This window comes from Heterocephalus glaber, unplaced genomic scaffold, assembly GCF_053883595.1.
Source record: "Heterocephalus glaber isolate CG9 unplaced genomic scaffold, H.glaber_assembly_v1.0 deba00001532, whole genome shotgun sequence".
NCBI lineage: Eukaryota > Metazoa > Chordata > Mammalia > Rodentia > Bathyergidae > Heterocephalus > Heterocephalus glaber.
The window spans coordinates 13,597,954-13,612,561 of NW_028258330.1; the positions used below are offsets into that span (position 1 = coordinate 13,597,954).

The 14,608-nt window shown below is 39.1% G+C and overlaps 1 protein-coding gene across 2 annotated transcripts in view; it reads left to right on the forward strand.

The window, feature by feature from the left end:
- The window catches only part of Pak5 (p21 (RAC1) activated kinase 5), a 321,615-nt gene that overhangs the window by 264,636 nt on the left and 42,371 nt on the right, over positions 1-14,608 (forward strand). For both annotated transcript variants that reach the window (XM_004840815.4, XM_021255058.2), the window contains one exon: positions 8,505-9,254. In XM_004840815.4, the coding sequence (XP_004840872.2) occupies positions 8,505-9,254 (750 nt within the window). The remainder of the gene's footprint in view (positions 1-8,504; positions 9,255-14,608) is intronic.

Consider the following 14,608-nt stretch of genomic DNA (forward strand, 5'->3'; position numbering starts at 1 on the left):
CAAAATGTTCTGAAATCAAAGCTCCAAAGTTTTCAATTTCAGAGCATTTTGAATTTTGTATTTTTTAATTAGAGCTGCTCAAACAGGAAAGTCTATGCATATATTCCAAAATCAAAAAGAAATCTGAAATATGAGACATTTTTGGTCCCAAAACTTCTGGATAAAAGATACTCAGCCTGGAGGAGTCAATCTCTCACTCTATCTTGAATGTGGAGCCTCCTGGCCAGAGAGTGGCCTTCTACCTGGTCACTGAACAATGTAGAGTCTATCTCATAACTCTGTCACCCCCTAGCAGCTAAGAGTGTCCTGCCAGATCTTCTCCATCCAGCTGGCAGACAGAAGATTAAGGAGAAAAAAGGACATTTCTTTGTGACTTTTGCCTAGAAAAGATAGATATCACATCCTGCTCATCTTCCATGGTTGAGAATTGGTTCTATGGCCTCATCTGGATGTAATGGATGCCAGAAGATGTGGATCCTGGTTGAAAACAGCTTTACAGAAACAACCCGACACTGTGAAAGGGATGTACACATCTTCAGTGGCCACCTAGCATGCTTCCCACAATGATGGAGAAGGCTGATGTCATACCCATTGGTACATGAGAAAGAGGCCTATCTTACTTCATTCTCAAAATTTTAATTGTGAAATATGTATTGGGAATAGGAGTTTTGAACACTTCTTGTATCCCATTTCACATCTTTTAGGCCATCCTTTATCATTCCAGCCATTGCTGAGGCAATCTGCTGCTCATTTCAATTGCAGCATTTACCTCTGCTTTCTGACCTGGAGGCTCCTTTACTGTCACCTGGGGAATACCTGGGGCAGGTCTCTTAGCCATTTTTGACACAAGATTCAAGAGCAGGCAGATCAACAGACTGATCAGTCCTGAAACACAGGCTTCACAGCTCTGCAGAAGAGCTCTCAGTAACCATAAAAAGCAAGGTGTAAACACACTCTCGAATTGCCTTTCTCTTCTTTCCTGTTACCCAATTCCTGCCACTGTTGACCTCACTTCCCAAAAGAAATTGCTTTGCTTTCAGAGAGCCCAAGCTAAGATCTGAATACAGGCACTCCTCATTTAACAACTGAGTTCCATTACTGCAACCAGGTCATTAAATGAATGAGTTGCTAGATGAGGAATTGTACATAGTATGTACATTACAATATTCAGAGCAAAGAAATGGTCAAAGGAAACTCCAATTTGATGACTTTGCTTTTATTTGCATAACTCTTGCATGCAGTAGTGTAATGTATAACAGAACATAAAACTATAGTACTATATTATACAATCAACAAAAACTACAGTACTGTATCAACAAGGCGTATAAAAAAGACAATGAAACTCTATAAACAAGATGGACAGAACTGTACAAAAAAGCCAGGTTGTAAGTCTGAGCACCTGTCATAAGTTCAAACAGTGCGTCCTAATTGAATACTCACTATACAGGTGGGTCATTAAATGAGAAATGTCTTCATAGCACATGTAATTTCTACAAAATCGTATTAAATTCTACTCACTACCCAAGTTAAGAAATGGATTGTTTAATCTTGTTCTATTCTTCTCAGCATAATCTCTGCCCATAAAAATAACTTTTTTTAACCAAATGAATAAATTATCGAACAGAGATAATCCTTAGATCTCATTGCTTCCTAGTCACTTAACCAGAAACCAGCAAGCAAATTACAGTTAAATTTTCTACTACACTACTCATAGTATCAAATTGACTCCAAACACAAACTTTAAATATCTATTAACTGGTTGAACTAAATGACCACAACCCAGGTAATTTATGTTCCAAGCACCAAGAACCTAGTCTACAAACTTCACATTCACTCTCCCAAATTAACAGTTAATCCAAAATCACCCCAGAAATTATTCTCACTAACTGCATTGGTATCACTGTGTTTTAGCAGGCAAAGAAAATGACAAACAATTGAATATTTTTCAATAATGAGAAAAATCTTGATTTCTACAAAATTCACAAAATCTTTCTTTTTTTACTGGGGATCAAACTCGGGACCTTGAGCTTGCAAAGGAGGTGGCGGAACCACTGAGCTAAATCCCTGGCCCCACAAAAATCTTTCTTAAGTAGATGCTTTCCTGTAATTTGTAAAAGCATAATTTTTTAGAAAGGAAATGGGTTATTTGAATTCTATGTGATTAAAAATGTTACATAATTTGTTAAGAGTTTTCATATTTTAGAAATATTCACCACCAATTCCACTCCAAGATATTCTGCCCAAATTGTCATATTTTTCTAGGGATATATGACTCTCAGCTACACAGGCAATTAGGCCAACACCCAGTAGTTACCAAAGAAAGATAAACAGAGAAAACTGAAAAAAAATAGACACGTGATCTTGCAATATTACAAAATCCAACCAAAAGTCAGCATCTCTTCCCGTAAGGATGCAAGTATCTCGGTTCTATTTTGGTTGTGAAATGTACCCAGGTATTTCCAGTCACATACCTTAATAGAAATAAAGAAATAGATTTGCTACAAACAGGGTAAGAATTTAGGTAGATAGTTTAAAAGTAGATACAGCATAAGAGAGTCTTGGTTTATTCTTCAGTCATAGGGATTTTGGCCTTATTGGCCTCCTGAGAAGTATTTACCCAGAATGATTAAAATGGAACATGTTCTTGAGGGGCAGGGAAGATACTGTTTTTGAAAAGGAAACGTGAGGTCTTATTAGGGCAAAGCTGTTAATTAGACACTTCATTATTGTCAAGGTTAATACAGTCTGTGAGAGCAGAGGCACTTTTTCATCGCCTCCCTGGAAACAAGGGAAGACAGCTGTTCTCTTGGACAGATCCATTATAGCTTATCACCAGCCGCCAGCCTGTAGAAGGGGCACCATGAAATATGGCCGCTGTCACTGGCAGCCAAAACAGATGCCTAGCTGGTCCAGGGTACAATGGAAAGACAATGAGAACCTCAGCTTCAAACTTAAATAGATTGGGTTGCGTTGATTTTTAACTCCCAGAGGTTCCACAGCATAAAATTCACGGATACCCTTGCAATTGTTTTATTATTGATCTCCCTAAAATTGCACAATCTTCCTTTAATAAACATCAGATGCTGACAATAGTAAATAGCGATGCTTCTGTTCTAAAGCCTGGTTAAACTGTGCTGGAAAATTCTACATGTTTGAATTTCATTATTATTGCTTTGCTAGTTTTGACTTCAGAATTGAAACTTGAGTCAATGAAAAAAAATTCCCTTCACTTAATTGACCTTCTTGATGAAGTAAGGTTATGATATCCTTCTTTTACATTTCTTGAGCCAGTCAGTAATTCCTTTTTAATAAACATTTAGATTTTCGTGAGCCTGTGCTTGTTAACACTAACCTAATAGTTTTCACAAGGGAAAGCATTTGCTACCTTGAAAAGTGATAAATGTACTCCATCAACAAACATTTTCAAGTGCTAAAAATGAGAAAACGAGATCCAAGAAAAGAGAGTATATTAATTAGATCATGTGTTACTTTCCATTGGTTTTTGTTGGGTTGGCTCTTCTGGTCTTTTGTTTTTGTTTTTGTTTTTATTTTTGTTCTGTTTTGACTATGGATTGATGAAAATTTCTTCTTTTCTAATATCTACAACCACATATTTACTTTCATGGTACCGAGGTTTTATTTATTAGTAAGTCTCAGCGTTACAGCTTCATAGTAAGATCATGATGCTAAAACAGCAGGTGCACCCAAACAGTGAAAGCCTTTAAAACCAAAAATCTATTTAGGTCATCATTTTGGTTAAGCATTTAAAAAATTTCACTTTCATATGGAAAGAGAAACTGTTGATCAGTGTAGCTCCCAAGGCCAACTGTAACTTCAAGTCATTTAACACAATATGTATATACACATCATTATATGTATAGAGAGAGGTCAGAACATAAAATAAATTTATTACTACATTATATCATTATATGTAGTTAATAAGGAGTATGTTTAGTACTCGTCTATGTGTATAATGCTGATTTCCATTATACTAAAAGCCATATCCCTTCTTAACGTTTGTTTATTTTAAAAGTAACCTTGACTGCAGAAAATCCAGAAAATGTGCTAATTCCATCATGTCCACAGTGAGCATCACCAGAGAAGTTTTCAGAGCTTCATCCATGCAGGTCTCTCCCCTGGTCTCTTAAATCAGAAGCTTCCTTTCTCAGTATCCCTGGGTGATTTGGGTACACATTGCAATTGAGAAGCCCTGGCCTAAGATAGAAATCATCCTCAATCCCCTACTCAAAGACATCCACTATCAATATTTTGCTGTATTTCTAGTAGCCTTTCTTTTCCATTCTTATCTCACAGTTTAAATCTTAAAAGTCTAATTTTGTTAATTTTCTGACGTATACTCCATTTTTAAGAAAGACACCAACAGAGTGCTAATCAGTATTTAAAAATAATAAAATTTAGCTCTATTAAAGAGTACTTATTTTTATATAGCCATTGTAATTAACTTGAGATTTACCTCTGTGTAAATTCAAGAATTCTGTTCTGTGTCTAAAGTTACTAATAATAATTGCTTAAAATCTACTGCTTGAATCCTATTTCTTCTAGGTGATAGAACTGAAATTTATTTCTTTCTATTCACTGATTCACTGTAGCTTTCTTTCCTCTTACATTATCAGCTTAATCTCAAAGTAAATTTTACTGAAAAAATAGCTTAATTACCAACATGTACTAGGACATTCTATCTTCCAAGAATCCTATCAAATGTTTTATACTTCTTTTTAAATCAACACATTAACCCAATGAGATAAAGATGCCTTCTTGCCATCTTATGTATTAAGAAACTGTGAATTAAAAAGCCTAAGTAACTTGACTGATGTCAAAAGTACTAGAAGCCTATGGTTCATAATAATGATAATAAATACTACTTTGTTTTTAACTTTTTTATTTTTTCCTCTAAATAGCATTAAGCTCATAATAATGTTAATTTCCTCTTCTACATTAACAAACTTGCAGAATTCCATTTATTAAGTTTATTGCTATACCTTTGCACATGAACTGACTGCACCTCTCTGAATATATAGTACAAGTGCAGAGGGAGGAATATCAGACACCCCTATTCTGACGCCATGGATAAATTTACATACAGAAACAGCAACCCTCTATGATCCCACAGAAATATGAATGCAGCCACTATTTTACTGAAGTGGATACAGAAACAGACGCTAACCTTGGATACAGGTATAGCTGAGCGCTATTGTACATGCTGAGCATGCTCGAGGTCTTGGGGTCAATCCTCAATGTGTGCGCACACACACACACACACACATACACACACACACACAAAATTAATCTATCATTGGAAGACAACTCTTTAAATGGAAACTGTAAGACCAAAGTAAAAAATAAAACTGAATATAAGCACAGTACTGGAGTAAGCAAAGGTGTTTTCAACAGTAGAGTGGGTTAATAATTCTGAAATTGCTGTACCATTAAACTGGGACTGAGTATGTAAAGGAATGGCAGATGGTGAGTTCAGGCATTTGTACTGTGTCTTAATTACTTTTCTCCTTGCTGAGACAAAATACTCAACATTCACAAGTTAAGGGAAGAAAGGTTTATTCAGCTCACAGTTTATAGAGGTTTCATTCCATAATAAGCTGGCTCCAAGGCAGGGTGGAATGGCAGACAGGCATCACAGAGGAGAAACAGTTCATGGCAGGCAGGAGGCAGCAAAGCAAGCAAGGGACAAGACAAGCCTCTTTCTGTCCCTTATATTGTATCCAGGCTACTGGAATTAGGGTGGTTCCAAACCAATCAGTGGAATAATTTAACAATCACCCACCCTTAATTGTAGCAGTCTTAATTCTAGCACTGCACCATGAATCAATCACACACTCTAGTTTCAGCCACCTCTGAAAAAGCCCCATCTGTGACTGCATGAGGCTTTATGGGGACATCTAGACATATTGTTAGTGAGGGAGGTTACAGACATAAGTAAGAGGGAAAGCTAGAATGAACCATGTAACACTGGATCAGATTCAGAGACATCAATATAAATTTGTACTCAGCTTAATACAGGATAAATGGATAGATATAATTCTAGATGTGTGTATATACAGGTTAGTTTACAAGCACATATTTCTTAACTCTGTTCACTGAAGGCCTGGAAGCAATGACACCCCAATAGTGATGAGTATACCCAGAATCCAGGTACTCATTTCTAGTACCACTCTCCAGTAAAAGGAACCAGGTCTCCTTGGAGAAATGGCTGATTTGGGGACAGAGAGAGGGAAAATACAAGATGAAGCTACAGCATCTCGTAGTGATTAATAGTGAAGAAGTATTCAAAAAATAAAAGGAAGAGGGATTGTCAAAGAACACAGCAGCCAACTTCAAAGAACTCTCAGTGACAAAAGCTGGAATCATTTGAGCAACAAAACAAATAGCACAGTAGTAGATTATAGCTCAAAAGTATTTCTAAAAATTTCCATGAGGAGCCAGGGATTTAGCTCAGTGGTTCTGCTTCCTGCCTCACAAGCACAAGGTCCTGAGTGTGATCCCTGGTACAAAAAATCCCATGAGTCCATCCATATTGCTATAAATGATTAAATAAATTATTAAATGTGGAACAGTGAGCAAATCTCCTGTGCAGAAGAATTCCAAACACTTTATATAGACACACCTACCCCAGGAAGAAGCATTTGATCTCTAGATATGTCTTGCTTTCAAGGGGAAGTGAGAGAAGTGTAGTTTACAGTGTAGAAAACTGGTAAATACTGCTTTACCCAAGTGATCAAGGTTAATGTTATTACTAAAAAGTCATGTTGGTGGTATATGCAATGGATATTATATTATCAAATTGCTACTTTTCCCTTTCCCTTTGAAACTCATAATCCCAGTTTAACCAAGAGGAAAACATCAGAAAAATCCAATTGAGGAATATTATGCAAAATATCTGATCACTGAGAAATTATCATGGACCAAAGGAGGCTAGGGGGACATGACAAATAAATGTAATTAGCTTCCTTGAGGGAATCCCAGAGCCCTAGAAGAAAATAAATAAAATCCCAATAAATGTGGAGTTTCATTAATAGTAATACAAGATGTTAACCATAAGAAAAAGTGAATGAAAGTTAAGTATATAACTTATTCTTTGTATTTTCTTTGTAACTTGTATGTTAATCTAAAATTATTATAAAACAAAATGTTTATTTGAAAGAAAAGGGTACAGACCAAAAGTGTTAGTCCAAGAATATTTGAGAGAAAAAAATAAAACCCTTGACTTTCACCATGAATAGTTTGAGAACCACTCATCTGTAAAATATGAGCTCTAGGACAATTTAAAATCTCATGTTGTACTAACTGAGATGGTTTTGAAGTCCTTGCTACCTGTTCAAAGGTATTTTTCTCTTAAAATCCTGGAATTTACAACACCTTGTTCTTTAATCTGCCCCCATCATATTTTGCTGCATGTCTTGTCTTCGTGGATGCACAGCTGACTCGCTTTGGAAACAGTTTGCTATTTCTCTGTTCCTTGCATTCCAGTGTTATTTAGGGTTATTAAAGAAAACAGTTTGTCACTAAGATCTAGGTACAATCACATCATTACCAAATCACCCAAAATTCAGTGAAGATGATGTACAGAAGCGTGGTCACAGCAAACATTACAGTTATATGCTTACTAAGAATATCAGATGTGGTCAAAACTTAAACTGCATAAGTAATATTCACAATGTTCCTTATTCAGTTGCAGAAAGTGTCTTCCCTTTTATAAAGTCTCATAGCATGAATTATTATATATCTTCTGTAAACATGTAAAAAAGTGAGTACCCATTTCCAGTGACAGTGTTTATGGTTTTGCAAATCATTTGAATAATGAATGTAAAAATATCAAATATGTTTTTATAACTACATTATATATACTGTTAAAATTTAACTTATCAGCTCATTTTTAGATGGTTAGAGTGTATTTAGGTGAAAGAAGTGTAGGGAAGGGATTTGTCTTTAAACTAATAAATAAGATCATGACAACCTAAGTAGACTTTTGCTATCTCATTGATCTCTCTATTGAGATAAGCTAAGATTATTGTTCAATATTTGATTTATTTTGCCAGGTACAGTGGCACACACCTGTAATCCCAGCACTCAGGGAGGCTGAGGCAGGAGGATTGCATGTTCGAGTACTGCCTGGACAACTTAGCAAGACCTCCTCAGTCTCAAATTAAAAGGGGGAGGGGAGCTAGGGATGGATGTAGCTCAGTGCAAAGGCTCTAGAGTCAATCACCAGTCCCACCAAATATTTTTTTAATTTAATTTGCCACTGAAATCGATCGATATTTTTTTCGTTACCATATACGTATAAAATATGTATATGTCATATACAGGCCATATAAACTACATACACCATACACACATATATGTGTCAATGTTCCTGTGGTCTCTTTTCTGCTGTGGTTTGTGCTGCATGGGCTGGGAGTGGAAACTTTCCCGGATGTTTTAAACTACTACAACCTTTCCCTAAACACTGCTCCCTTGACTCTCCGCAGACAATCGTGCGAGGACACAAGCCCTGCCAGGAAAGCTCCATCAACGGGCTGCTGGAGGACTTCGACAGCATCTCTGTGACGCGCTCCAACTCTCTGCGCAAAGAGAGCCCGCCGACGCCAGAGCCAGGCGCGGGCCGGGGCGCTGGCCGGGGCGCCGAGAACGGCTTCCTGAGCTTCTCGCAGTACTCCAGCGAGTCGGACCCCGCGGACTACGCGGCCGAGCCAGTCCGGGAGGCGGCGCTCTACGCGGAAGACCTGGACGCCTTCTACCGGGGCAGCCCGGCTGCCAAGCAGAACGGGCACGTGCCGGCCTTGCGCCCCGCCGAGCCCTGCTACCCCCTGCGCTCCGAGCTCACCCGCTGCCCCGTCGACTACCACGCGCACCTAGACCCCCTGGGCAGAGCCGCCGATCAGGGCGACCTCCGGTGGGAGCCGCCCCGGGCCGCCAGCAGCTCTCCCCTGGACTACGCCTTCGCCTTCCCGCCGCCGCGCACCTCCAAGGAGAGCCTGGCCTACAGTGAGAGCGACTGGGCGCCCGGCCTGGACGACTATGACAGGAGGCCCAAGTCCTCTTACATGACCCAGAGGAGCCCCCAGCCGGCCATGCGGCAGAGATCCAAGTCAGGCTCTGGGCTCCAGGAACCCTTGATGCCATTCGGAGCAAGTGCATTTAAAACCCACCCCCAGGGCCACTCCTACAGCTCCTACACCTACCCTCGCCTGTCTGAGCCCACCATGTGCATTCCGAAGGTAACCTTTACGGCCTCTCCAGTGGGTCACAACCTCCACAGGATCGTATGTAGTTAGATTCATATAGCATGTTTGCCCTTTTATTTTATTTATTTCTTTGCTCATCCTAGGGAAGTTCTCTAACCGCTGAGCTACAATTCGGCCCTTTAAAAAATTATTTTGAGATAGCTAAGTTGCAAAAGTGCAATCCTCTGCCTCAGCCTCTTGTGTAGCTGGAATTATAAGCATGCACGGTTGCACTCCACTTTGTTTGCCTTCTCAGTGATAATCCATACCCAGATCCCCTCATATTTCCAAACGAAAGCCCCAAGGACAAAGGCTTTATTTAGAACAAGGCACGTGTTTCATTAAAATAAAAATCTACCTTTTGGAGTCTCCTTCAAGGTTTCTGATTATAAAACGCAAAGAAAATGCTCTTTAGTTGAAATATTTTCTGATATACAGATAAATTTTATGCAATAATGTGGTACTGAGTTCTCTTTAAGGAGTAGAAGATTGTGGGCCATTAGGGGGCCAACACAGTTTCCTACATTCTTCCAAACTTGATGTGGATCTCTGGGAAAGGAACAAAAAAAAATCAGAAAAATGTGCTAAGTTGTTAATGGAACTGATTTTAGTCAACTCAAGGTACAGTCCTTCATTTTGAAATTACCATTATTTTTGTGTCAAAATAGTACTTTTTGTATGAAACTTGGGGGATATTAGTAACAGCTGGTTGCTGGACCATTTAGGTAATGCTTTTTATTTTGTTTTATTGTAATTTCTTTCTTGGCTAAAAAAAAATGTTTCCAACGTTAACTGCTAGGAATTTGCTTTGAAATTTGGTTGTCTCACTATGTTATCCCAAAGTCTAGAGACCATCATTGAAGAACCTTTAGTCAAAGCATAGACTTTTCTATAAGGATCTAGGGTTTTTGGAAATACTATGGAGAATTACAAGTGGCTAGTTTTTCCATGGTAACTTAGAGATGTTTCAGGGCTTCACCTGTACAGCAAAAGTGAACACAGGGTGTTAGGGGCTGATTGCGGATCACAAAGAGGTTTCAAGCCAGTAGAGAGACTCAGTTCTAGCAGGGACACCATCTTCTGCCCAGCGGCTTGTTGGATAGCACACACAACAAACTCTGGAAGTCAAGCCAGCCTGTATTTGTCTACTGTATTTATTGTAGGGAGCTAATAGGGATTTGGGGGGTTTGTTTTTGTTGCTGTTGTTTGATTTCTTGCTTATTATTTCTCATAGACCAAATCCAAGATGTTTACTAGAAACCTTTTCAGTACATCCTGCAAATGACTTAAGCTATACTTTAGAGGAAACAAAAAAGCTGTCACTTTAGTTTCCAAGATATAAAATTAAAATAAATCCTGAGCCATGAAGCCCTGAAATATGCACCTCCAGTTAAAATTCAGGCAATCACAGTGTTTTCCATCCCACCAAGTTAATGTATTTGAGCATCCACAGTCAAGGTATCATGACTGCCTCCACATCCTATCTTCCTGTCTGCATGATTTCTGAAAAGAAGTCTACCAATAGTCACAAGCTTTATGGAGTCAGATGCATGTACTGTGAAACATGAGATAGTTCTGTTTATTTCCTATGGACATCATTCTCTGTGAGTAACATGATGGAGAGAATCTTTTCAGAGTTCTACAATGAAATAAGCAACTTGACATGTTTTGTAGCTGAATCAAGGTACATGCTCAGGTTCTGAATATTGGCAGCTATTTTATCTAGGAATAAAAGATGGGATGTGTATGTGTTCAGGATTATATTTCAACACAGATTAGGGAGCTGGGCTTTGATCAGAGTCATGGAGAACATATTTTTCAGAGTTGGTGATCTTCCAGCCCTGGGACCATCTTTAGCCCACTGGCGTGCTTGGCCCACCCAATATCCATTTCCAAATGAAAATTGGAAACTCGAAATATTTCACTTACAAGTTTCAATTTATGAGGGTTCAGATTTCTCTTGAATAAAGCAATAGGATGGTCTGGTACCCCTGGGCTCACATTTTGTGACACAGGGATACAGAATCATCTGGAGGTAAAAGGTGCCCCATTAGAAGACACTTGGGCTCCCCAACCTTGGGACAGCCCTTGCCTAGCCAATTTCATTCATTCTTCCCTTAGTCTGATCGCTAGAGACTTTGCGGATTCAACATCACTACCAGCAGTCCCTGCCCAATCATTTTCCAGAGAGGAGTGTGAGTTCCAGAGAGGTACATAAGACACTTACAGTTTCATAGTTAAATGGCTGCAAAATAAGGACAAGAATCTAAGATTGATGGTTCTTCCAATGGGACACTTTCCCTTTATATGGGCATCTGTTTTTTCAGGGTTCAGTTGAACTCGCCAGTAAAATCCGTGATAGGTCTTAATGACCTCTAGAACCTAGGCTAAGAGGATGAAGAAGAAGAAAGCAGGGAGGGAAAGGGTAACTTGCTTCCTTCCTTGCAGGCTCCCTCTTCTGGAAAATTTCCAAATGTAAGTCACAGCAGACTTACTCTGAAATCTGGTTTTGCCACATCCAAACATAACACAGAAATTACTGTAGATAAGGGGAAAAAGTCAAGACCTCCAGCCATGGGAATGTCTGCTGAGGAGTTCTCAGCCCTTGTAATCAGGGGTACAAAGGATCAGGCCCCTGCTCTATGTGTCCTAGGAAACCCACAAAAAATTCATGAGCAGGTTTTGTGGGAGGGCAGGAGGTGGGAAGCATGTTAGTAATTAATGTGTTTACTTGATTAAAAATATAACATCTCTCTAAAAAGAGTTAGATGCCTGTGCCTTGAGAACTGTACTGTTAAAAATCTACCAATCGTATTTGGATTTCCAGCTGAGAGAAGAAATAGCAATCACGACTCAGATAATTTGGCTTTGCCTCATGGAAATTTCTAGAGGAGGGCGGGTAATGTTCACATCTCCCATAAAAAGAGAGAGCACAGAACCCCTGTAGGTCTCCAGATGGAGCATAACTGTGGAGGGGCATGTGTTGGACACCAGTTTTACATTTTTCCATAAAGAAAGTTTTAAATACTAATGTTACCTCACAGCAAAAAAAAAAAAAATACTTCTCTCATGTTATCTGCTTATATAATTTTCCTGTTAGCATGACAGGAATCAGGAATATTATATGAAATCTGCTGATACGAACATCTACTCTCTACTTTTGGATGTTTTTTCACTGTGTTTGAATAGATGAAACGTTGAAATGGGGAAGGAAAACCAAACTATATCTATACTCAGCACCATTTACATCACAGAACTCTGCCAGACGGGGAGGGAGCATGCTTTCCACCCTCCCGTGCAGACAGATCTGCCTTTCAGGGAGGAGAACTGGCAGGCAAGTTGTCACCTGTGTACATGATGCTGCTCATTTGCTCTCCATGCAGATGCTGGCTCTTATGTTTTGGTGCTGGCCCAGCTCATCCATTCCTTGCTCTGGCTGTAACCACTGAGAAACCCCAATGTAATAACAGTCCTGTCAGCTCTGCTTGCCAGATACACACCATGTCTTGTTAATCCTCTTGTGCCCCATTGCACAGCTGAGGAAAAGGGTTTTGAGAGGTGATGTAACAGCCTAGTCAGTCAGCTCATAGCCCGGCTGGGATCCCTCTTTCTGAGTCCAATCCCTGCACCACACATGAGGCACCTCTCCTATGCCACTGGGGCAGCTTCTGAAGGAGCCTAGCCTTCAACTTGCCTTGTTACAACTCTTTAATATCTGAAGTTGTGAAGGTGCATTAGCAATTATTAAGTTAGAAATTCAGTAGTTATATTGCATTTTCCTCTTTAATTCAGAATCAGTGTTTCTCAACCTTTACACACTTGGCATTTTGGACCTGGTAATTCCTTGTTGTGAGGAGCCACCCTGTGCATGGAAGGGTGTCAGTAGCATCCCTAGCCTCACCCCATTACATACCAATAGCACCCCTCATTCATAACAACTAAAATATCCAGATACCAACAAATGCCCCAGGGAAGAAAAATACAAAATCAGAGATGGTTAATAAGAGATAAGTTAGTAAGAGATAAGTTAGTAAGTTAGAAAAGCCTAATCATTCATGCATGTAGTCTACACATCACTCTCTGTGTGTAGCAAACAGTGGCTATCATATGATGGTTAGTCTGTTCCAAGAACTGTGAGAAGCATTTTTGCAAACTGTACCCAATTTAGTCTTCACAATAATTCCAGAAGGATTCTGATTCATCTCTATTGTGCAGTTGAGCAAGCTGAGACTCTAATCTTCATGAAGCTAATCTTCATGGACTTAGCTTAGAAGGATATGGAAGGAAATGGCTGAGCCAGATTCAAAACTATGTTCCTGTGATTCAAAAGTCTATGTGTTCAGAACATTTCTGTTTCTATAAAAGAAAAATGAGGGCAGAAAGGTAGATATGATGAGTTCTTTGGGCCTGGACACACGCACATTGCTGATAGACTCACCACCTTGCAGATGAGGAATGGGTGATTGGAGATGCACAGGGAATGCTATTTATTCTGTATATTCTTAATAGAATGGAATCTTTGAGAAGTTCCTTAGCATCAACTATACTGTGAATTATGGATAAAAACTGGAAGCATGGGCTACAGAGAAAATGTTAAGGGTGTACATCTATGAAAAGCTCTCATATACATATTCTACCTTAAGTGATAGCTTTGTTTTTTTTAAGATAACCCCAAAACAGATTTTTTTAAAACCAGTAACAGATGGTACAAGTTCTAGAATGAGATAACTTAGATTTGAGCACTTACTAGACTTGTGTTCTTGTCTGTACCTCAGTTCCTTCATCTGTAGAGTGTTTTAGTGTTTTCAACTTGTGGAGAAGATTAAATAAGATGAATTAAATATAAAAAAGCATATAACAAGCAATTGAGCTTAGCCTTTATTTCCAGAAATATTTCTTGTTGGAAGACATGTCACTTTATCTGCTAATGCCAGCCATAGGAATGTTCTCTCTTTATAATCTTTTACATACTTTCAAAACCTGGGAACAAATTCCATCTGATGTCCTGCACAGCCCTTCTGCACAGCCTATGACTATCCTCACTATTGCACCGTGGGTCACAGAAGGCAAGAGTAGCTGAGTGACCTCCTCAAGGCTGGGCAAAGCCTTAGCAATTGAGCTAGCTTGAGGACCCCCCAGTGCCACTATCCAAAGTTTACTCTGCTCTAGAATGGAAATGAAATTATCATATCTTTCATGGAACCCAGAGGCTAAGTCAAAACAATTTAACTCTCCATATCTGTATTAGTCAGCTTTCCCATTGTTGGACAAAATAATTGACACCCACAATTTAAAGAAGGAGTTTAATTTGGCTCATGGTTTCAGAGGTTTCAGTCCATGGTCAGCTG